General features: G+C 45.2%; 1 protein-coding gene across 1 annotated transcript in view; it reads right to left on the bottom strand.

Annotated features, from left to right (window-relative positions):
- Positions 1 to 1,625: 1,625 nt before the first annotated feature.
- The window catches only part of LOC115168617 (bcl-2-like protein 1), a 28,080-nt gene continuing 3,454 nt past the window's right edge, over positions 1,626 to 26,251 (bottom strand). Inside the window, exons 2-3 of the mRNA XM_029724068.1 lie at positions 24,225 to 24,934; positions 1,626 to 2,257 (exon numbers count right to left, since the gene is read on the bottom strand). Coding sequence (XP_029579928.1) covers positions 2,114 to 2,257; positions 24,225 to 24,767 — 687 coding nt within the window. The 5' untranslated portion in view covers positions 24,768 to 24,934 and the 3' untranslated portion in view covers positions 1,626 to 2,113. The remainder of the gene's footprint in view (positions 2,258 to 24,224; positions 24,935 to 26,251) is intronic.

The following is a 26,251-nucleotide window of genomic DNA, read 5'->3' as shown; positions in this document are numbered from 1 at the left end:
ACTAAATACACTGGAGGGCCCGGTACCGGTACTGTAACTAAATACACTGGAGGGCCCGGTACCGGTACCGTAACTAAATACACTGGAGGGCCCGGTACTGTAACTAAATACACTGGAGAGCCCGGTACTGGTACCGTAACTAAATACACTGGAGGGCCTGGTACCGTAACTAAATACACTGGAGGGCCCGGTACTGGTACCGTAACTAAATACACTGGAGGGCCTGGTACCGTAACTAAATACACTGGAGGGCCCGGTACTGGTACCGTAACTAAATACACTGGAGGGCCTGGTACCGTAACTAAATACACTGGAGGGCCTGGTACCGTAACTAAATACACTGGAGGGCCCGGTACTGGTACCGTAACTAAATACACTGGAGGGCCTGGTACTGTAACTAAATACACTGGAGGGCCTGGTACCGGTACTGTAACTAAATACACTGGAGGGCCCGGTACCGGTACTAAATACACTGGAGGGCCCAGTACCGGTACCGTAACTAAATACACTGGAGGGCCCAGTACCGGTACTGTATGAGCTGCTTGGAGGGTGTTGGCAGTCAGATAAATGTTTCCTGATGAAACCCAAGTTATTAATCTGCAATTGAGAAAAGCAGTCAAAAAACATAAAAACACAACAATATTAAGCAGGAAATGCATAGAAAACGTGGGGTAAAGAAACGAACAAGGCTTTGACATAAAATAAGGTGAATGCACCAATTTGTAAGTCGCTCTGGATAAGAGCGTCTGCTAAATGACGTAAATGTAAAAATAAAGCATATAAACGTTGACATGCCTCTAAAGTTTAACACAGCTCTGCTACACTGTTCAAATAAAATGTGGAAAAACCACAGCAAGTGAGAGAGACCTCATTCCAGTTTTGAAACGCAGGACGCCGTTGCAAAGTGTAAAAGGTTGGGTTTACAACCGTCTATCTGTCACACAAGAGGAGCCCTACTTCCCTAGGGCTCCGTTCCCTGAAGCAGAGGGTCAGAATGTGGGTGGGGCGTTGCACCCGTCTCCCCCTCCTTCTCATCCTCCTACTTCCTCCTGAGTGAAGCTAACTGCCAGCTCACGGAGCGTGACACTTTAAAAATGCCAGACTACAAACACCCTCCTGACTTACTGACGCTGTGTTTAAATTAAAGACGTTTGGACACCAAGGAATCGTTTTCCTCGGTCTCTGTCGACTAGGTTTGACAGATGTGCTCTAAACAGCAGGTGGGCCTGTGTTGAGTGACGCATGACATCAGCTGCTGTGACAGGAAGGAGATCAGAAATGAATGTGCCACATGTGAAAACTAAGGCAGACAGAGGTGGCAGGTTGAAGAGGTCCGACCCTGAAGTCGGCCTGACAACATTTTCTCATGTCTTAGATCTATATGAACATCAGGAGTCTCAATGATCTGTAATCTCACTAAATAAGGTTTCTGCTTCATTCATCTTCAATCTTATTAGCTAAAATGATCACAAGGTTGTGTTGTAAGTTTTAAAAACACTGAATGTTTTCTCCAGCTGAGCCTCTATCCCCAGCTGCTAGATAAACACTCTTCGTCACTGGCTAGTGGTTTGTTGTGCACGTTGTGTGTTCTGTGTGCCAGGTATTTGACCACCATCACAACAGGAAATGATCACGTGGGTTTTAATGGTAGAAAAATAAAAATAAAAACAAACCAATGAACACACACGACAAATTAAATGACCTCACTAATTTCAGGCCAATGCGCCTATATGATGCGCTAGCTTGTTACTGAATCCCTTTAACATTTGTAAAAACTAATTAATACAGCAATTGGAGAAAAGGTCAACAGGAAAGAGTAGACAAAAGGAAAAAGAGGAAGGTTTGGCCCAAGACAGTCCTAGATGCCTCCCTCCATTTTCTTGTGTTTTAGGGTGTTGCAGGGAGGTATTTGATGAAGGTAACATAAGTGACCATCATTCTCTCTTTAATCTCAACAGTTTGTCAGAGAGTCCTCAGTGTATGGTGGGATGCAAGGTTCAAACATAATAATAATAATAATAATAATGTATTTTCTTGGAAATTAAAGGAGAAATAAGAAAAAGTTAACCAATTCCTTCATTTCCCTAGACGGCATCTGTTGTGGCTGTCGTTCTCACAGGCGTTTCTGAGCGAAGATTGACCCAACGACAACTCCTGTGACCAGGGTCATCCCTGCCAGAAGCCACTTCTTAAAGCTCTCCTGAGACTTCCTGCTCTCGGCTGCAGCGTCCATCCCAAAGATCTCTGCAAACCGGTCCTGGAGATAGAGAGAAGGGAGTTTGTGAACAAAATGAGGTATAACCCAAAACGGAACCTAAAATCACTATACCTTTATTATATAAATGCACTAATTTTAAAATCAGAGCCAAATAGAAATGTTCCCAGCACGTCCACAACCAGAAAACCTCCCTATGCGTTTGAACAGCAGTTACCCCCAAGGGAATCCCTTTCATTGTTGACATTTCCCACCATCAGGGTCATGTTGAGCCACCCCCTTCCACTAATTTATTGGAGAGAACGTCCCAGAACGCTGACATAAAGGTCTGCACTTCTGGCTCCAGCCACACGAGGGAACAAGCTCACATTGGATGATTCATCCCATGACATCTGGCACTGATGTTCCTGCTGGCTGAAGCTGGCTGAGGTTGTTTTCAGTGCAGTGAGTGAATATTGGACTTAACTGGCCAGTAAAACAAATAGTTCTCAAACAATCTAATATCACGACTGATGACTATAAACCAAGTAGTTGACATTTCTGTTTGTGTAACCTTCATAACTTAACATTCAGATGGTCAGACAGAGAGTCTTTGTCCCGCTGCTGGAATTCAAGATAGGAGACTCATTCCAGAGACATTCCAAACATGCTGCTTTGATTACAGATGGGTGGTGTGCACGTCTCCCACACCCCTCTCTTCCTTCCTCTCTAACAGGGTGATACCGTCATCACTCCTCCAAATACAGAACAATACTTAACAATGGACCCGGGAAGACGGAAGCACAGAAACAGCATTAAAATAGCCAAGACAGTTGTGTTTCCCTGAACAGGATTTGTGACTGTGACGTCATAGCTGTGAAGGTGTCTGGTAAAAAGCTCCTGAGGAATCAAGAGATGTATTTCATAGGAAAGGGTTCCAAGAATAAGTGTGTGTGTGTGTGTGTGTGGGGGGGGGGGCATGGCAGGGGCAGATAACAGCACAGATGTCAATTCAACGTTTATTCCTCAGTTCTGAAGACCTCAGCTAGGTAGCACTACCAGAGACAGACACTACTGTCGGCCTACAGATAAACACTGCCAGACAGCCATAATACTGTAGACCAGGGAGGGGCGACTCCAGTCCTCAGAGGTCTGATTGGTGTCACACTTCTGCCCCAGCCCCAGTTAACACACCTGACTCCAATAATCAACTAGTCATAATCTTCAGTTTGAACAAAAATATAAAACACAACATGTAAAGTGTTGGTCCTATGTTTCATGAGCTGAAATAAAAGATCCCAGAAATGTTCCATACGCACAAAAACATTTCTCTAAAATATTGTTTACATCCCTGTTAGTGAGCATTTCTCCTTCGCCAAGATAATCCAGCCACCTGACTGGTGTGGCATATCAAGAAGCTGATTAAACAGCATGATCGTTTCACAGGTGCACCTTGTGCTGGGGACAATAAGAGGCCACTCTAAAATGTGAAGTTTTGTCACACAACACAAAGCCACAGATAACTCAGGTTGGAGGGAACACACAGTTGGCATGCTGATCGCAGGAATGTCCAACAGAGCTGTTGCCAGAGAATTTCATGTTAATTTCTCTACCATAAGCCACTCCCAACTTCATTTTAGAGAAATTGTTGCATGTTGTGTTTATATTTTTGTTCAGTATAGTTTAAAAATTAGCTGTGTTTGCTAAAGATGGGGATAAAGTGTGACACCAATCAGACCTCTGAGGACTGGAGTTGCCCCTCCATGGTCTACAGTATTATGGCTGTCTGGCAGTGTTTATCTGTAGGCCAACAGCAGTGTCTGTCTCTGGCAGTGCTACCTAGCTGAGGTCTGACCATCCCTGCAGAGTAGACCTACAGATACAAACCCACTGCAATGAATACTGTATATACACCCATAGTGTTCACATTCATCACTCAATGATTCCGGTGCAAACACTGTCCAAACAAACCCACCACAGCCAAACCAAACTACAGTAGGTGAAGTCTGTCTGCAGAGGCTAAGGAATGTCAACATGTAAGGCTAACTGTAGCACAGCAGTCAGCAGCACTCTGAAGTTAGCCTAGTGGTTAGAGCATTGGGCCGGTAAACGAATCCCTGAGCTGACAAGGTAATAATCTGTCGTTGTGCCCCTGAGCAAGGCAGTTAACCCACTGTTCCCCGGGCGCCGAAGACGTAGATTATGGCAGAGATGGTGGGTTAATGAATGCATTCAGTTGTACAACCGATCAGGTATCTCCCTTTCACTGAGAGGTGAAGCCACAGAGAGTATCGCTCCCTGTGAGAACACCATGAAGGGGAATGACAGGAATGCTGTGGGTGTAGAGAATAAAGATGTTGGTTTGCGATGACAATAGGTCATGATACATGTTTTGAAGCATATCAGAATACAGAGTGAGTGACAGGTGAAACCAAAAGCCTTCAAAAAAAATACAATAATAATACAATAAAATAGGATAAGAGTTCACTTCACTTTCCCTCCCCTGAAAGAATATTAATAAAATACAAGAATACATTTTATTTTTTAACACACTTGCTCATCTTTCTACCATATCATCTAGGTTCATCTTCAATGTATCTGCCCAGGTCCGTCTCAGCTCTACACTGCTTCCTGTGGTCTGTAATGATGGCAGGCAGCAGCATAATACTCAAGCCTGTAGTCTTCAGTGCTTATTGATCTCAGGAGGTCTAATGTGTATTCTACCTGCCCAGGCATGACCACACCACACACCCCGACACAGTCCACACACTGTATAACCACACCTTTCTAGTGACCTGGGGTCTAAATGCTCAATGACTGTTAGTAAATCACACTGGTCTATCCTACACGTTCAATTATCCTACATGTTCAATTATCCTACATTATCCTACACGTTCAATTATCCTACATGTTCAATTATCCTACATTATCCTACACGTTCAATTATCCTACACATTCAATTATCCTACACGTTCAATTATCCTACATGTTCAATTACTGGTAGTAAATCACAGGTCTATCCTACATGTTAAATTATCCTACATGTTAAATTATCCTACATGTTCAATGACTGGTAGTAAACATTGTAATGTTTGTTATTCTCCATGTCTGGGTGGTTCTCTCTCAGTGTGAGCTAGCTAGCCCTAAAACTACTCTCTCTGTGTGAGCTAGCTAGCCCTAAACCCACTCTCTCAGTGTGAGCTACCTAGCCCTAAACCTACTCTCTCAGTGTGAGCTACCTAGCCCTAAACCTACTCTCTCAGTGTGAGCTACCTAGCCCTAAACCTACTCTCTCAGTGTGAGCTACCTAGCCCTAAACCCACTCTCTGTGTGAGCTACCTAGCCCTAAACCTACTCTCTCAGTGTGAGCTACCTAGCCCTAAACCCACTCTCTCAGTGTGAGCTACCTAGCCCTAAACCCACTCTCTCAGTGTGAGCTACCTAGCCCTAAACCCACTCTCTGTGTGAGCTACCTAGCCCTAAACCCACTCTCTGTGTGAGCTACCTAGCCCTAAACCCACTCTCTGTGTGAGCTACCTAGCCCTAAACCCACTCTCTGTGTGAGCTACCTAGCCCTAAACCCACTCTCTGTGTGAGCTACCTAGCCCTAAACCCACTCTCTCAGTGTGAGCTACCTAGCCCTAAACCTCCTCTGTGTGAGCTACCTAGCCCTAAACCTACTCTCTCAGTGTGAGCTACCTAGCCCTAAACCTACTCTCTGTGTGAGCTACCTAGCCCTAAACCCACTCTCTCAGTGTGAGCTACCTAGCCCTAAACCCACTCTGTGTGAGCTACCTAGCCCTAAACCTACTCTCTCTGTGTGAGCTACCTAGCCCTAAACCTACTCTCTCAGTGTGAGCTACCTAACCCTAAACCTACTCTGTGTGAGCTACCTAGCCCTAAACCTACTCTCTCAGTGTGAGCTACCTAGCCCTAAACCTACTCTCTCAGTGTGAGCTACCTAGCCCTAAACCCACTCTCTGTGTGAGCTAGCTAGCCCTAAACCTACTCTCAGTGTGAGCTAGCTAGCCCTAAACCTACTCTCAGTGTGAGCTAGCTAGCCCTAAACCTACTCTCTGTGTGAGCTACCTAGCCCTAAACCTACTCTCTGTGTGAGCTACCTAGCCCTAAACCTACTATCTGTGTGAGCTACCTAGCCCTAAACCCACTCTCTGTGTGAGCTACCTAGCCCTAAACCCACTCTCTGTGTGAGCTACCTAGCCCTAAACCTACTCTCTCTGTGTGAGCTACCTAGCCCTAAACCTATTCTCTCAGTGTGAGCTACCTAGCTCTAAACCTACTCTCAGTGTGTGCTACCTAGCCCTAAACCCACTCTCTCAGTGTGAGCTACCTAGCCCTAAACCTACTCTCTCAGTGTGAGCTACCTAGCCCTAAACCCACTCTGTGTGAGCTACCTAGCCCTAAACCCACTCTGTGTGAGCTACCTAGCCCTAACCCTCCTCAGTGTGAGCTACCTAGCCCTAAACCTACTCTCTGTGTGAGCTACCTAGCCCTAAACCTACTCTCTCCAGTGTGAGCTACCTAGCCCTAAACCTCCTCTCTCAGTGTGAGCTACCTAGCCCTAAACCTACTCTCTCCAGTGTGAGCTACCTAGCCCTAAACCTACTCTCTCTCTCTCTCCAGTGTTTTCCACTTGTTCCCCAGAGATGACAGGTGCTAAGCAGCAGCCATTCTAAGATGTTTTCCAGCCTCTGGGTTATTTTTTTTAATCGATAGCTGAAGAGAGAAGGAGAGAGGAGGAGAGAGGAGGGACGGAGGAGGAGAGAGGAGGAGAGAGAAGGAGAGAGGAGGGACGGAGAAGGCCGTGGGGCAAAGGGGGAAAAAAAAAAACATTTCATTATAAGGTTGCCACGGTTACCAGAGAGCAGCTGATCGGTGTGTTTGTGTCTGATAGATTATCCAAAGCTACATGGCTGGGAGGAAAGGACCAGCAACACCACCACCAGCCCCCGAGTCAGGGCCCCCCCGAGTCAGGGCCCCCCGAGTCAGGGCCCCCCGAGTCAGTTCTATCAGGTTACCCCACTGTTTCACACCACCATCATGACCTGTAACAATGTCACCTTGGTGAAACACTGACCACTAGATTCGTTTTTTATCAATGAAAAAGGGGCTATTTTAGAGAATGTAAGCAATATTTAAGATAGTTTTGAGGTTTAGACTAAAGTGTTTCTCTTCATAATGTAGAGCCCTTAGGAACCCAGAGAGAGAGAATCTGAATTAACCAGAGCCTTTCAAATAATTCAGCATCAGCTGATCTGGGCAGGTCTCTTTCAATAGAGGCCTCAGCTCAGTTTGGCAACCTGAAAGGAAAATATGCAGAGGGAACACAGTTACCAAACAGAGTTGAAACAATGCTAAAAAGGGGAGTGTTCCATTCAAATGCAGAAAGGAATCCAGAATGTTCAGCCAGCCTAGTTCTGTGAACTACAGAATGCTGGCATAGCCCTGGGAACACAGAAGCCTCTGAATAGAACTACTAATAAAAAAGGCCAGATTCCGCTTTAAACCAGCCCAACGAAAGACAACGGAGGGTTGCTAAACCCCTTGGTCACACTGGACGGATTTCCTGTCAAATGCTGCATTCTTCAGTGATGACGCAGGACACATCTAGATTGTATCATCCAGTATTTGAGTAATATGTTATCAGCTCATGTCTCAGACATGCCTCTGATGTCGAAGTCTGACCTTTGCTGAGTCATAACGAAAACACGGGATGTGTTGTGCTTCTGGGGCAAAAGTGCAATTCCACATCAGTACGTCTTGTTTGTTGAGTAAACTTAGATAAACAAACTGTTGCGTTAGATTACATTTGAGTGACATCAAAGGACGGCTTTTAATCTTCCCCGCTGGTCAAATATGTTGAATATACTCACATTGACCACAGGTGGACCTCTTATCTGACATCGTGATGCACACAGGCAGGGCAGAACTAGGCTAAAGTTGACAGCGAAGACACTACCCCCAGTCCCACCCTCAGAAAACAGCTCCTCATGCCTGTCAGCAGATCATCCCATAGGGCGGCGCACAATTGGCCAAGCGCCGTCCAGGTTTGGCCGGTGTAGGCCATCATTGTAAAGAATAATTTGTTCTTAACTGACTTGCCAAGTTAAATAAAAGTTTCAATAAATTTTAAAAAATAAGGTCATATGACAACTGGCAGACAGTCATCCACCAGAGTGTGAAAGTCGGGCTTTGGGCCAAACCATAATACACCTGCAGCATGGGGAGGGGTTCATACACCTGGCAAAGCACTAGAGCAAGGCTCTGTTCTGCCTTGAACTTCTCCTGCTCAAATAGCTAGAGTACTATGTAGTCATAAAGACTGGTGACTGATTACAAACAACAACCAACACTAAACTACTCTGTCATTCACGCCCCTTTAAACACTCATGCAAGGCCGAGGCCAGAGGAGACGACGCAGGCCGAGGAGACTACGCAGGCCGAGGAGACTACGCAGGCCGAGGCCAGAGGAGGCTACGCGGGCCGAGGCCAGAGGAGACTACGCGGGCCGAGGCCAGAGGAGACTACGCGGGCCGAGGCCAGAGGAGGCTACGCGGGCCGAGGCCAGAGGAGGCTACGCGGGCCGAGGAGACTACGCAGGCCGAGGCCAGAGGAGGCTACGCGGGCCGAGGCCAGAGGAGAACACCCAGGCCGAGGCCAGAGGAGAACACCCAGGCCGAGGCCAGAGGAGAACACCCAGGCCGAGGCCAGAGGAGAACACCCTGGCCGAGGCCAGAGGAGAACACCCTGGCCGAGGCCAGAGGAGAACACCCAGGCCGAGGCCAGAGGAGAACACCCAGGCCGAGGCCAGAGGAGACTACGCAGGCTGACCTAGTCGGTTCGGGGATTCAAACCAGCAACAGTTCGGTTACTGGCCCAACCACTAGACTACCTGCTGCCCTTACCACTGTCATCAGACCTAACACTCTTAACCACCAGACTACCTGCTGCCCTTACCACTGTTATCAGACCTAACACTCTTAACCACTAGACTACCTGCTGCCCTTACAACTGTTATCAGACCTAACACTCTTAACCACTAGACTACCTGCTGCCCTTACAACTGTTATCAGACCTAACACTCTTAACCACTAGACTACCTGCTGCCCTTACCACTGTTATCAGACCTAACACTCTTAACCACTAGACTACCTGCTGCCCTTACCACTGTCATCAGACCTAACACTCTTAACCACTAGACTACCTGCTGCCCTTACCACTGTCATCAGACCTAACACTCTTAACCACTAGACTACCTGCTGCCCTTACCACTGTCATCAGACCTAACACTCTTAACCACTAGACTACCTGCCTCTCTAACTAGGAGATGGTCTGGTAAGAAGGACAATATGGATCAAGGAAGTTGATGGTGACCTTCCAGCTGGCTGTCACTGTAGGTTCTAGTCTACACATGAAGGAGAATCTGTCTGACCTCTTCCTCTAGTGGGCCGTGTCTCTGCTGAGCCATCCGGAGGTGAATCCATTCATTTAAGAGATTAATGAGTCAGACATTCAGGCTCAGATGCCGATCTGTTCCCAATCTCACTTTGGGTTCACTAGCAGGGCAGCACACATTCTGTCACCACCGCAATCCTCACAGAGTCTAGGGAAAAAAGGGGCCACTGCCGCCACACACACAGAAACATGTGTACATTTTGCTTCTTCAGATCTGCTGTCACCAGCAGCACCCCATAAAGTTGAACCCTCAAAACACTCCCCGACCCCAACCCCCTCACAAAGGGGCAAAGACCTACCATCTGTCTGAAAGAAAGAAACAGGAGAATAGAAAATGATAGGGAGTGACAGAGGAAGAGATTAATGAGAGTGAGGGGTGTAATGGGATAGGAGACAAGGAGACTAGGAGAGGAAAGACAACATGAAAATATGGCTACAACATTTACTTATTTTTATTTAACTAGGCAAGTCAGTTAAGAACAAATTCATATTTACATGATGTATTTCATCTTTAGTTAATCTAGATGTTCCGCTAGCGGAACGTCTGCTCCAATATCCAATGATGGGCGGGGCGCGAAATACAAACTCCTCTAAAATCCGAAAACTTCCATTTTTCAAACATATGACTATTTTACAGCTATTTAAAGACAAGACTCTCGTTAATAAAACCACACTGTCCGATTTCAAAAAGGCTTTACAGCGAAAGCAAAACATTAGATTATGTCAGCAGAGTACCCAGCCAGAAATAATCAGACACCCATTTTTCAAGCTAGCATATAATGTCACAAAAAACAAAACCACAGCTAAATGCAGCACTAACCTTTGATTATCTTCATCAGATGACACACCTTGGACATTATGTTATACAATACATGCATGTTTTGTTCAATCAAGTTCATATTTATATCAAAAACCAGCTTTTTACATTAGCATGTGACGTTCAGAACTAGCATTCCCACCGAACACTTCCGGTGAATTTACTAAATTACTCACGATAAACGTTCACAAAAAGCATAACAATTATTTTAAGAATTATAGATACAGAACTCCTCTATGCACTCGATATGTCCGATTTTAAAATAGCTTTTCGGATGAAGCACATTTTGCAATATTCTAAGTACATAGCCCGGCATCACAGGGCTAGCTATTTAGACACCCAACCAGTTTAGCCTTCACCAAAATCACATTTCCTATAAGAAAAATGGTCTTACCTTTCCTGTTCTTCGTCAGAATGCACTCCCAGGACTTCTACTTCAATAACAAATGTTGGTTTGGTCCCAAATAATCCATCGTTATGTTCCATCAGCAACGTTTTGTTCGTGCGTTCTAGACACTATCCCAATGGTAAATCACGGTCACGAGCATGGCGCAGAACGTGACAAAAAATTTCTAAATATTCCATTACCGTACTTCGAAGCATGTCAACCGCTGTTTAAAACCAATTTTTATGCAATTTATCTCGTAGAAAAGCGATAATATTCCGACCGGGAATCTGCATGTCTGTAAACTGAGGGAAAAACCGAAAGCCGGGGGCGGGGCAGGTCGCGAGCGTAAGGCTTTCTCCTCTGATAGACCACTTAGCTTTTGCTCTCGTGTGCTTCAGCCAGGGCTTTGAATTACGTCATTCCTGTTTTTCCAGGGCTCTGAGACCCCATTGGAGATGTGGGAAGTGTCACGTAAGAGCAGAGATCCCTTGTAAAAGATAGAGAGAATCAACAAGGGCAAGAAATGTTCAGACAGGGTACTTCCTGAACAGAACCTTCTCAGGTTTTTGCCTGCCATAGGAGTTCTGTTATACTCACAGACACCATTCAAACAGTTTTAGAAACTTTGGAGTGTTTTCTATCCAAAGCTAATAATTATATGCATATTCTAGTTTCTGGGCAGGACTAACAATCAGATTAAATCGGGTACGTTTTTTATCCAGCCGTGAAAATACTGCCCCCTAGCCATAAGAGGTTAACTAGTCTACATATGAAGGAGCAATGACGGCTGGGCCAATTGTGCGCCGCCCTATGGGACTCCCAATCACATCCAGTTGTGATTCAGCCTGGAATGAAACCAGGGTCTGTATTGATGCCTCTAGCACGGAGATGCAGTGCCTTAGCCACGCCACTCGGGAGCCCCAAATATGGCTCTTATTACATTTCTGCCAATTCCAACAACAACGATCATGATGATCACAAGTCAGTTTAATTATATTCATTACAGCGCTTTCAGATTCTGGAATATTTGCTGGGCACCGTAGCCCCTCACCCCATGTCAGTTTAATAGATCACAGCTACCACACTAATCCCATAGAGAGGTCTCATAATCTGATATCAGTTTCTATACACACACACAGAGAGACCGAGGAAGAAACCGAGGGAGGGGATAATGGGGAGAAATGCAGGCCTATACAGTCAAATCTATTAAAGATGGAGAAACTGCAAGTAAGATAAAACAGGCCGAGGGACAGAGAGAGGCCGAGGGACAGAGAGAGGCCGAGGGACAGAGAGAGGCCGAGGGACAGAGAGAGGCCGAGGGACAGAGAGAGATCGAGGGACAGATTCAGAGTGACAGAGAGAGGGAGAGAGAGAAAATGGGGAAAGGAATCCTGACCTGATTTCCCACACTAAGCCAGCTCAGAACTGGAGCAGAGAGAGCAGCAAACACAATGTCTCCACTGAGAGTACACCAACACACACACACACCACTGCTCTAGTTCCTCTACCAACACACACACACACACACACACACACACACACACACCCCTCCTCCCTCCCTGCTGATGAACCCCAAGCCCCTCCTCCCTCCCTGCTGATGAACCCCAAGCCCCTCCTCCCTCCCTGCTGATGAACACCAAGCCCCTCCTCCCTCCCTGCTGCTGAACACCAAGCCCCTCCTCCCTCCCTGCTGCTGAACACCAAGCCCCTCCTCCCTCCCTGCTGCTGAACACCAAGCCCCTCCTCCCTCCCTGCTGCTGAACACCAAGCCCCTCCTCCCTCCCTGCTGCTGAACACCAAGCCCCTCCTCCCTCCCTGCTGCTGAACACCAAGCCCCTCCTCCCTCCCTGCTGAACACCAATCCCCTCCTCCCTCCCTGCTGAACACTGATCTACATCAGCACAGCTGGATGTCTGGCTGCTCTGTACAGAATCACAAATTGCCATATTTAGAGCACAGCAACAGCTCATTGCTTAGTGTGGTGCTGCTAGGTTGGATGGCGAGCTGTGTTGGTGCACCAAGTGAGCCAGTAGTGCTGCAGGTTCCTCTTCCACATCACTGGCTGATGGATGATAGAGGCTATAAATAGAGGAGAGAGAGGGGGAGGTACCACTAAATGGACTGCTCCATCGGGCAAGACCCCATTACACATGTACACACACACACACAGATGTGCATAGACAGTGTTTTTTTTCTCCCATCTCATCCAGTCTGTAGTGTACACGTGATGGTGGCTGGATCCCCCTACAACCCTGGAGGAGTGGAACGTCCCAACCTTCCTTGAAGGTGAGTTGAGCCCCCCCCCCTGCAACCCTGGAGCAATGGAATGGCCCAATCTCTCTCTCTCTCCTCAGCATCAAACCTCCTGTCCCAGACTGACGGTTTTGTGACAAGGCTGTGGGAGACAGAATCACACCATATGTTTACTGCCATTTTCACTCAGTCACTGACACGCCATCAACCACAAACAACCCCCACACAGACAATGTCTACACAGACAATGCAGTGTGTGCAAGACTGAACACATTTATAAGGAAACGCTTTATTGATAAAGACAAAACAAACTTGTAAGTGTCCGTGTGCACGTGTGGGTAAGCTCGCTGCCGCCGGCTAGCCCTGGTTATGAATTGGGGAGCAGCTTCATGCACAAGTCTCCACTCACGGCGGTACACGTTAACTGGTTGTTTTGAAAGTCCAGGCTAACCGGCAGGGGATCTCGGAGCAGCAGTGGGCCCCACTCTGTGTGGACACATCCTGGCAGCCATCAACCACTGTCCCGCTGCCTTGTGGGTTAGTCTGCTATGACAAAGGCTAGGTGAGCACACCCCTGAGACAAAAGCAGTGCTGGCGGCGAGCGGTTGGCGAGCGGTTGGCGGACGCTGACAGACTGGATCCAGCAGCCTCCGGTGGAAGATACTGGTCGTCTTGGGTTTCCTCTTCCTACAGTGAAGCAGTGCTGTTGGTATCCACTATCCATTTCTGACCTTGGTGAAGCCATCAACCGGAAACCGGACTGAAGTCTGGCGGCGTTGGGGTATCTGGTGACGGGTGCAGGAGTGAATGCACCGGGAGCCCTTAAAAATCAGACCCGTGCACGCCAGCGGCACAGGACTATTATGGCCGCCAGCAGTTGGGACTTGAGTGGCAGCTGCTCTTGGTAGACCCCTGTGTGACTGAGCAGCCCTATTTAGGAGCCACACTGCTCACCCCAGCTGGGGAGAGGCCTATGAAAGGAGCTCCCGATAGGCTACCGCACCTATCGGGAGCTCCACTCAGCAGTCAAAAAATGCTAAAGAAAACTGACGACATGGAACATCAGAATTATTTTGGACAATGATGATAATAGTGATAGACCCCATTGGAGAACAGCTTTGATTGCTGCAGAACTAAGGCTCTACAGCATTGACATTTCTGCCCTGAGTGAAACCAGGTTCCTGGATGAAGGTTCCTTGAAAGTGGAGGGAGAACGCTACACCTTCTTCTAGAAAAGGTTACCCTCCGGGTGGACATCAGCACAGTGTGGGACTGGCAATTTAGAACAGCCTTTTACCCAGCCTCACCAAAAAGTGGAAGACTCAAAAAGTGGAAAACTTTCCGGTAAATTTCCGCAATTTTCCCAGAAATTTTCCATGGGAAGTTAAGCCCTGGAATTTGGGGAATTTTGCTTAAACTCCTAACAAAAAGAAGGACTACATGCTTTCTGGTAAGTTTTGATTACAATACTGGGTGGGTGAATATATTTTATCTGACATACATTATATTTTGTTAACTAGTAAATAGTAGCCTACAGCAAAGTGTGTTTAAATAATTTCGAACTTGTTAACAATTTCTGCTAGTTAGTTTTTACTACGATGTGGGCTTTAGCTTGCTTGAGCCTGCTAACTGAGGAGTGTTAATTCACCTGTTTCCATAAATGTTTTTAAATTAAACATGTATCTTACAAAGGAGTTGTTTAATCTAACTGCTTAACTATTTATCTGTATATGGAATTGTATTTGTTTTTTTTATAATTTTTTCCTAATCTTTACAGGAAATTGCCACAGGCAATCTATCTGATGTGTGGAGACATTTCACTGCAGCTAATGTAGAAGGAAAAGCTGTGTACATGTGCAAATACTGTGCCAAATCATGTGTGAATAATACAACAAAGATGCAGAATCATCTGGCCAAGTGCATAAAGTTCCCTCAGCACTCACAACAAGCAACCTCTGGCAAAAGTCCCTCTACTTCTATTTGAGGTGAAAATGATGAATCAGGCACCTTATCGATAGCAACAGCTCATGGTCCTCCTGGAATCAGAAGTGTTTAGACTCAATGGAGGAACATAGAGAAATGCTGATGAATGTCTTGCTCGAGCTGTGTATGCAACTGGTTCACCTCTGATGCTCACAGGCAATGTGTATTGGAAGAGATTTCTGAATGTTCTTCACCCAGCATACACCCCTCCAACCAAACATGCTTTATCTACTCATTTTCTTCATACAGAGTTCAACAGAGTGCAAGTGAAGATCAAGCAAATCATAGAGAAAGCAGACTGTATTGCAATCATCTCTGATGGGTGGTCGAATGTTTGTGGGCAAGGAATAATGAACTACATCTCCACCCCTCAACCAGTATTCTACAAGAGCACAGACACAAGGGACAACAGACACACCGGTCTCTATATTGCAGATGAGCTGAAAGCAGTCAATGACCTTGGAGCACAGAAGGTATTTGCACTGGAAACAGACAATGCTGCAAACATGAAGGCTGCTTGGTCTAAAGTGGAGGAGTCCTACCCTCACATCACACCCATTGGCTGTGCTGCTCATGCATGGAATCTGCTCCTCAAGGACATCATGGCACTGAAAACAATGGATACACTCTACAAGAGAACCAAGGAAATGGTTAGGTATGTGAAGGGTCATCAAGTTACAGCAGCCATCTACCTCACCAAGCAAAGTGAGAAGAATAAGAGCACCACATTGAAGCTGCCCAGCAACACCCGTTGGGGTGGTGTTGTCATCATGTTTAACAGTCTGGAAGGGACTTTGTGGATCTGAGGCTCTTTCCCCCATTGCCTTCATCATCCTCCAAATCCCACCAACATCAGCCGCCTCGGAGCGCAACTGGTCCTTGTTTGGGAGCACACACACACCAAAGCATGCAACAGGCTGACCAATACAAGGGTTTAAAGATTGGTCGCCATCCGGGCAAATTTGCGGCTTTTTGAGCCTGACAATGAGCCATCCTCAACAAGGTTGGAAAATGACAATGAAGAGGAGGCCTCAGAGTCTGATGTTCAAGAGGTGGACATTGAGGAGGTCCAGGGAGAAGACATGGAAGCCTGAGAGGAAGACAACCAAAGCTTTAGTTTCTAGACTATCATTTTACGTTGAAAACATTTTTGGGAGATGCGATGGATCATTCAATATCCCCTTTCTTTTGTTGTTCAGTGAAATCATCCCATGTGAAGTCAACTAATTTAATTAAAGTTAAATTCGTAAAAAAAAAAAAAAATAATAATATTGGAAGGATTTAATAATTTGCAATTATGTCTACTTATAAAGATAAATATATCCAATGTAAAAAAAGAAAAAAAATCTACATTTAAAAATGGTATTAATCTTAATTCCCATATATTCCCGTGGAAAGTTTCCACCTGTGAATATTTCAACCCAAGTGGTTACCATTGAAAATCCAAAACAGAGTTGTGAGGATTCTGTGTCATTGTAGAGGTTAGAAAAACAGACAGGCAATGGCCAACCCAAGTTAAGATCTACCCATCAGAATGTCTATTACTGTTCACATGGTCCTCTACCCATCAGACTGTTCACACGGTCCTCTACCCATCAGACTGTTCACACGGTCCTGGGGGGAGTTACACATACACTTGTCTGTACGTGCGCACACCCAGAGGTCCTTTGTTTAAGGTGGTCACGTGAACGGGTCTAGGACACTGTTCGATCCATTGTATCAAAAGCACTGTACGACAACTATAAAAACAGACTACTTCAAAAACTCATTTAGCATTTTCATTTCAGAAACATACCAACATTACTCATTTGAAACGTACACTTGAAAATGTTAACAAAATCCCCATGGTGACCAGGTATAGGCAAGACATTCAGGGAGGTGGGAGGGATCTGAGACATCTATCAGGGGGAGGACACAGTCAGTCGTGATTGGTGATCACGTCAAATGGATTGAAGAAAATTAGGAAACATGGATGGATGGGTAAACAAACGAGTGGACACGTGACGGTGCGTGCACACACACACACACACACACACACACACACACACACACACCACGGCGATGCTGGCGTGTTGTTGCTTGTCTGGTCTGCAACACAACTGCTAGTGTGTGGTGGTTGGGGGAGGGAGGGAGGACGAGAGAAGGAGGGTTGATGTGTCCCAGGGGTACGTCTCCTTGTCCTTTCCTTTAGGGCAGTCTGACATACAGCGGCAGGGAATAGGCGTGTGGATCAGGCAGTGTATCCTATGTGCAGTGTTTATGTATTCATTGAAAGGGCTCGACTGTCTAGAACAAATATGTGCTGCCTATGAAATGTCCACAAAAAAGACAAAATAGCAAGAGCTCAAGTTCTCCAGTCACAGAGTATAGGACATGAATACATTCATGTGGTATAAGAGACAAATATAGCCTGTGTGAGGTTTAAGCAATAAGGCCCGGGGGGGGGGGGGGGGGGGGGTCAATAAACCACGGCTAAAGGCTGTTCTTAAGCACGACGCAACGCGGAGTGCCTGGACACTATAAACTGGTTACCAACATAATTAGAGCAGATTTTTTTCCCCCCCTTACATGTGTCATACGGTGTGATATACCACGGCTGTCAGCCAATCAGCATTGAGGGCTCGAACCACCCAGTTTATAATATGTGTTACGCAGCGGCTTGGAGGGGATGTAGCCTACAGTTGAGGTGTGGCACTCTCACAGACACAAAGGAGATAAGCATGAAATAAAGGAATAGTTTTTCTCTCTTCTCTACTAGCGTCGTCCCACCCGCATGTCCAGATATTATTCACCCATAATTGGTACTAACACAAACCCCCTCAGGCATTCTCTCCACCATACTGTTACAGTAGACTACATTCTCTCTCTCCACCATACTGTTAGTGTATCAGACTACATTCTCTCCCTCCACATTGTTACAGTGTAACAGACTACATTCTCTCCCTCCACCATACTGTTACAGTAGACTACATTCTCTCCCTCCACCATACTGTTACAGTAGACTACATTCTCTCCCTCCACCATACTGTTACAGTAGACTACATTCTCTCCCTCCACCATACTGTTACAGTAGACTACATTCTCTCTCTCCACCATACTGTTACAGTAGACTACATTCTCTCCCTCCACCATACTGTTACAGTAGACTACATTCTCTCCCTCCACCATACTGTTACAGTAGACTACATTCTCTCTCTCCACCATACTGTTACAGTAGACTACATTCTCTCCCTCCACCATACTGTTACAGTAGACTACATTCTCTCTCTCCACCATACTGTTACAGTAGACTACATTCTCTCCCTCCACCATACTGTTACAGTAGACTACATTCTCTCCCTCCACCATACTGTTACAGTAGACTACCTTCTCTCCCTCCACCATACTGTTACAGTAGACTACATTCTCTCCCTCCACCATACTGTTACAGTGTAACAGACTACATTCTCTCCCTCCACATTGTTACAGTGTAACAGACTACATTCTCTCCCTCCACCATACTGTTAGTGTAACAGACTACATTCTCTCCCTCCACCATACTGTTACAGTGTAACAGACTACATTCTCTCCCTCCACCATACTGTTACAGTGTAACAGACTACATTCTCTCCCTCCACCATACTGTTACAGTGCAACAGACTACATTCTCTCCCTCCACCATACTGTTACAGTAGACTACCTTCTCTCCCTCCACCATACTGTTACAGTAGACTACATTCTCTCCCTCCACCATACTGTTACAGTGTAACAGACTACATTCTCTCCCTCCACATTGTTACAGTGTAACAGACTACATTCTCTCCCTCCACCATACTGTTAGTGTAACAGACTACATTCTCTCCCTCCACCATACTGTTACAGTGTAACAGACTACATTCTCTCCCTCCACCATACTGTTACAGTGTAACAGACTACATTCTCTCCCTCCACCATACTGTTACAGTGCAACAGACTACATTCTCTCCCTCCACCATACTGTTACAGTGCATCAGACTACATTCTCTCCCTCCACCATACTGTTACAGTGCAACAGACTACATTCTCTCCCTCCACCATACTGTTACAGTGTAACAGACTACATTCTCTCCCTCCACCATACTGTTACAGTGTAACAGACTACATTCTCTCCCTCCACCATACTGTTACAGTGTAACAGACTACATTCTCTCCCTCCACCATACTGTTACAGTGCAACATACTACATTCTCCCTCCACCATACTGTTACAGTGCATCAGACTACATTCTCTCCCTCCACCATACTTTTACAGTAGACTACATTCTCTCCCTCCACCATACTGTTACAGTAGACTACATTCTCTCCCTCCACCATACTGTTACAGTGTAACAGACTACAGTCTCTCCCTCCACCATACTGTTACAGTAGACTACATTCTCTCCCTCCACCATACTGTTACAGTAGACTACATTCTCTCCCTCCACCATACTGTTACAGTGTATCAGTAGACTACATTCTCTCACACAATTTGTTTTGAAATGATGTTCTTTGGCACTCTGTTTCACTTTCTAACCTCCTTCACCACTGAGGTCAGAGAGAACGGTTCAAGGGGGATTCCACATATCATTCCTTAAATGTACTGTTCCCGCCATTCACTTTAACCTCCTTTACCACTGAGGTCAGATAGTCAACGGTTGGTTCTCTCAAAGGGGACTCCACCTGTCACTCAGTCTTCATAACTTAATCTGCTGTTCCCTCAACTAACTATCAACCTTTCAGTCGTTCTTCTCAGTTAATATTTCTCTAACACAAATCAAGACTGAATATGTTATGAAGCAGCAATGGGATGAAGAGCGGTCAGGGAGAACTGAATGAACATGTTTGTTAGGTAGGACAGCAGTAAGTCATCCTGTGCTGTAACAGGGTGTGGCCTCCCCTATGCAGCTGGCTAGTTCTCTTTCTAACACCACAATACAATCAGGTAATAGGACACACCTACTCTATACATCTTACAGCTGCCAACGGATCTGTGTGTTTTAGAGAAAGAGCATAGCCTACGTGTTTCAGAAAAGAAAAAAAAAGGAGGACAGAGAAGTGTGTAGGTTAGGTTTGTAATTAAACATGAGCGAAATGGGTAAACAAGAGGGCATTTCTTTCTGGAAAATATAGGGTACATTTTAATAGATTCCCCTGTGGTGTGGGGATGTCCCAGGTCCTCACCGGTCGTGGAAAAAAGTACCCAAAAGTCATACCTGAGTAAAAGTTAAGATCACTTAATAGAAAATGACGACTCAGGTAACAGATAGTTTAAAACCTCTCTGGGATAGGGGGCAGTGTTTTCACGTCCGGATGAAAAGCGCGCCCAAAGTAAACTGCCTGCTACTCAGGCCCAGAAGCTAGGATATGCATATAATTGGTAGATTTGGATAGAAAACTCTAAAGTTTCTAAAACTGTTAAAATTATGTCTGAGTATAACACAACTTATTTGGCAGGCGAAACCCGGAGGACAAACCATCCAGGAATTTTTGCTGTTGTTGAGGTGACTGTTTTCAATTAGATTTCTATGGTAACGTAGATCTGTGGCACTTGGTTGCAATTCCTATTGCTTCCACTAGATGTCAACAGTCTTTAGAAATTGGTTGATGTTTTTCTTTAGAGAAATGAAGAAGTACGGCTATTCAGAACGAGGGTACAGCCGAGTGGACTATACTGTTTTGTGTGCGCTCCAGGTCACGCGCTTCACATTGTTTTTATCCGGTATTGAACACAGTTGATCCCGTCTTAAATTTGATCGATTATTTACGTTTTAAAATACCTAAAGTTGGATTAGGAAAGATGTTTGAAATGTTTGGACAGCGTTTACAGGTAACTTATTAGATATTTTGTGGTCATGCTGGGCGAGTTGGAACCGGTGTTTTTCTGAATCAAACGCGCCAAATAAATGGACATTTTGGAGATATAACGACGGAATTAATCGAACAAAAAAGGACCATTTGTGATGTTTATGGGACATATTGGAGTGCCAACAGAAGAAGCTCTTCAAAGGTAAGGCATGAATTATATCGTTATTTCTGAGTTTTGTGTCGCGGCTGGCGGGTTGAAATATGATTGTCATGTGTTTGTGTGATGGGGTGCTGTCCTCAGATAATCGCATGGTTTGCTATCGCCGTAAAGCCTTTTTTAAAATCTGTCAGTGGCTAGATTAACAAGAAGTTAAGCTTTAATTTGGTGTATTGCACTTGTGAATGTATGAAAGTTAAATATTTCTAATAATTTAATTTGAATTTGGCGCTCTGCCATTTCACCGGATGTTGTCAAATCGATCCCGTTAACGGGATTTGATCCATAAAGAGTTAACCTGTTATGGATAGGGGGCAGTATTTTCACGGCCGGATAAAAAAAACGTACCCGATTTAATCTGTTCATTACTCCTGCCCAGAAACTAGAATATGCATCTACATCTAGACGTTCTGCTAGCGGAACACCGCTCCAATATCCAATGATAGGGCGTGGCGCGAAATACAAACTCCTCGAAAATCCGAAAACTTCAATTTCTCAAACATATGACTATTTTACACCATTTTAAAAGACAAGACTCTCCTTTATCTAACCACACTGTCCGATTTCAAAAAGGCTTTACAACGAAAGCAAAACATTAGATTATGTCAGGAGAGTACCCAGCCAGAAATAATCAGACACCCATTTTTCAAGCTAGCATATAATGTCACAAAAACCAAAACCACAGCTAAAATGCAGCACTAACCTTTGATGATCTTCATCAGATGACACTCCTAGGACATTATGTTATACAATACATGCATGTTTTGTTCAATCAAGTTCATATTTATTTCAAAAACCAGCTTTTTACATTAGCATGTGACGTTCAGAACTAGCATTCCCACCGAACACTTCCGGTGAATTGACTAAATTACTCACGATAAACGTTCACAAAAAACATAAATTATTTTAAGAATTATAGATACAGAACTCCTTTATGCAATTGCGGTGTCCGATTTTAAAATAGCTTTTCGGTGAAAGCACATTTTGCAATATTCTGAGTAGATAGCTAGCCTGTGATGGCCGGGCTATTTTGACACCCACCAAGTTTGGTACTAACCAAACTCAGATTTACTATAAGGAAAATTGGATTACCTTTGCTGTTCTTCGTCAGAATGCACTCCCAGGACTTCTACTTCAACAACAAATGTTGGTTTGGTTCCAAATAATCCATAGTTATATCCAAATAGCGGCGTTTTGTTCGTGCGTTCAAGACACTATCCGAAGGGTAACGAAGGGTGACGCGCCGGCGCGTATCGTGACAAAAAATGTCAAAATATTCCATTACCGTACTTCGAAGCATGTCAAACGCTGTTTAAAATCAATTTTTATGCGATTTTTCGCGTAAAATAGCGATAATATTCCGACCGGGAGTCGTTGTTTTCGTTTAAAGACTGAAAATGTAAAATGGACTCTTCACATGCACGCGTCTCATTGTTCTCAGATCGACCACTATCCAAATGCGCTACTGTTTTTCAGCCATGGACTGCAAAGTCATCATTCAACGTTCTGGCGCCTTCTGAGAGCCTATGGGAGCCTTAGAAAGTGTCACGTTACAGCAGAGATCCTCTGTTTTCAATAAAGAGGCTAAAGAAGGCCAAGAAATGGTCAGAGAGGGCACTTCCTGTTTGGAATCTTCTCAGGTTTTGGCCTGCCATATGAGTTCTGTTATACTCACAGACACCATTCAAACAGTTTTAGAAACTTTAGGGTGTTTTCTATCCAAATCAAACAATGATATGCATATTCTAGTTTCTGGGCAGGAGTAATAAACAGATTAAATCGGGTACGTTTTTTATCCGGCCGTGAAAATACTGCCCCCTATCCATAACAGGTTAACAAAGCACACACAGGGAGGACACAACATTTGTCTGGAGGTCCTATTCCAATACCACAAGGAGAACAGAAACCAAACTACTTGACTGAATCTGCTTGACTGAACACACAATTCCATTCAATATTTAGACCATTCACGTCTTCCACTCAGAGCAACATTCGATGACATCAACAACGTTCAAATTCGCTAAGGTGCTCAGGTGGTTGGGCATGTGTTTCATCAGAATATTGTTCAGAAATAACACACAGACAACAGACTGTTTACACAGAGATCCTGTACGTGATGAGTTACTGTTCCAGTGGTTCAAGGCGTTCAGTCTGGTGTTTCTGGGTGTGGTGGTGGCATATGAGCTGTCAGTAACCAAGTCATCTGACTGTTTCAACTCTTCAAATTAAAAATCCATTTCAGCTCTGCAACAGCAGAAAGACAACCCAATCAGATGGCCCCTCCACACACACACAACGTACCCAATGAGATGCCAGTTTCCATAGGACCCATCCCTTTCGAGACTGCTTCAACATCCCCTCCCCATTCCAATCCACACCCCATCATGTGTCAGCCCACACAAAGGAAGAGCTGACCTTAACAGTGTCCTTCTCACATCCCATAACACACCCACCCACCCACCAGGAACAGGACAACCCCTCTCTCATAACACACCCACCTACCAGGAACAGGACAACCCCTCTCTCAGCTGACCCGAGAGAACACTGCTTTCATCTGAAGGCTGCTGGCTCAGAACAAAGGAAGACGTGGAAAGCAACCAGGAGAAAACAAAGGTTGATCTATAAAGCTCAAGCCTATACTTCATTCCCCCATGAAGACTTCGATCCCAGCCAACAGAGCTCACTTTGATTCAGCTGAAATCTCAATGAGGCTGATCAATGCCCAGCTGACCAGAGGCAAACATCTCACGCTGTCTTATCGCCTGTTCTTTCTCCTTGGCTGATCTGGAGCCAACCGCACCGTCTCAAGAGAGATCAGTCACTTAAAAACGGAACTGTCTCAGGTCGAAGAGCTGACAAATCAGCCTCTGAGACCAGAGGTCAGGCGTGAAATACAGTACACAGCTCAGTCAAACTGACGCGACATACAGATTATACAACAGGTGCTCATGTGCAGAATCAACAGTTAAACAGTCTAAAATTATCCAGGTACCAACGACCTCTAGAACTGATGCTTCATACAACAACCCACATTGAGCTAAATGACCCATGACCCTTCCCTACCCCCATGCACACATCTTTCAGTCGTGACTCACCCATCCTCCTTGGCTCTGGATCCAGGGCTGGATGTGGTTGTCCAGGTAGACGGTCATCCAGTCTGTGATCCTTCCCACCAAGGGGTTCATCTCCTTGTCCACACATTCTACACAGAGGGCCCCTCCGAAGGAAAACAGGCCCACCACCCGTCCCCAGTTGACACCGTCCCGGAACACCTCGTCCATCACGTTCTCAAAGCTCTGGTAGGCTGTGGACGGCGTGATGTGTAGCTGGGAGGACAGGTCACTGAACGCTCTGGCATAACGCAGCTCAAACTCGTTGGCAGAGTCCCGCAATGCCTCTTTCACTGCATCCAGACCCGCTGTCCGCCGAGGGGAGGAGGGGGGTGACTGCCGTGGTGGTGGAGTCCCGGGACTCGTCCCGTTGACGTATGTTATGACTGCAGCACCCCCTTCCACCTGTCCCCCCTCAGTCCGATTCTGGGCTTCCGTGAGCTCCATGTGGTTGAAGGGGTAGTCCCTCTGTGATAGTTTATAGGTAATATAGTACACCACCAGTTCTCTGTTGTTGTAAGTCATCATTCCCTGTCTTTCTTCTTCGCCCCCGGGCTCTCGGTTTTACCTGCTCGTGACACACCCCTTCGGATCAGGCCTTTGTGTTTAATCCAATCTGTGTCATTCTGGGTATGCAGAAAATAGACGTCTTGAAGACAACAAAAAATAACAAGGCTGGTGCAATGGCTCAGGACCTGTGGTAAGAGAACAACAAAGATCTTAAATGAGCATAATTCATCACAATAAGCATAGGTGGGTTTGGGGAGGAGGGGAGGGGAGCTGGAGGGGAACTATAGTGGGCAAAATTAGATCGACAGGTGGGGTCAAAGTGCATGGCTTTAATTGGAGATTAAACAGATGGCAATGGTTGTCGTTACCTGCCTGGCCCCCACAAACAACCTTCCTTTGGCCTGTGGCTTCAGAACAGTCATGACAGGGCAAGGTGCTCTGACAACCAACAGACTAAAACAGCAGGTTGTTTGTGACAGAGGTTAAATATATGATCATCATTTATTTACCAGTTAGGTTGACTCACAACACATTTGCAATTGCCAGTATGTATATTATGGAGATATATATATTCTATGAACACATGATAATTGTTAACCTAATGTTACTTAGTAACACATAATTAGAAATATTAACAATGTATTCAATGTCATTTTCACAATTAACCCCCAAAATGAAGAATAAAATGATATTTCTTCATAAAACACAAGTGATTTCTTAAATCCCTTTGTGCTTGCGCGTCAGTGTGGACAGGAGGGGACCCCTGTTGTTCTAACAACTTCACAAGAACCCCACGTGGGAGAAACGAAGCGAATATATTTCACATCTTCAGTTGGACCCACCGAACCGGACCTTTCCTTATAGTGACATTTAAGACTCTATGACTCGCGACTTGACAGGTGCGAACAATCCCCCAAAAATGATGACATCCAAAATAGCACTAGAAAGTGGGGAGCTACTTTGTTGCCTAGGCTGTATAAAGCATATGTTTACAGTAGCCACAGCTAACCAGCACGTGTCGCTAGCCACTAGGGCTACAAGGAATTCCATGGAACAATCTAGCCCGTCCATATCATTTTGAAGGCAAATAATACTGAAAGATGGACTGATTTAAATACATCTCCCAACTTGATCAAAACACATAGCTACAGTAATTCGTTTTAGTGATGTTTCAAAGTGGCCATTTTTCGTTTAGGCAATTATACAGTAACAGAATAATGCGGAGACTAAGAATTTCACATTAAAATGTATGCCAAACCCTAAAAACCAATGATGGCAAAGTTAAACCACAACTATGCAACATAAATCGTCATTCTGTTCCCAAACTGCATCTGCACGGTTTTAACTAAATAAATTAGTTTTTGTCAAAATGTCTGTGGAAATTGTTCTCTTTGAGCATATAGAGTTGTGGAAACAAGTTGTATGGAGACTCAGCATACATTTATTACCATGGAATTGCATATCAATGTATTGATAAACAAGCCAGCTAACTACATATTTAA

Source organism: Salmo trutta, chromosome 30 (assembly GCF_901001165.1).
Source record: "Salmo trutta chromosome 30, fSalTru1.1, whole genome shotgun sequence".
Classification (NCBI taxonomy): Eukaryota; Metazoa; Chordata; class Actinopteri; order Salmoniformes; family Salmonidae; genus Salmo; species Salmo trutta.
Note: the sequence above shows the minus strand (reverse complement) of the source record. Positions and strands in the feature narration are given on the sequence as shown.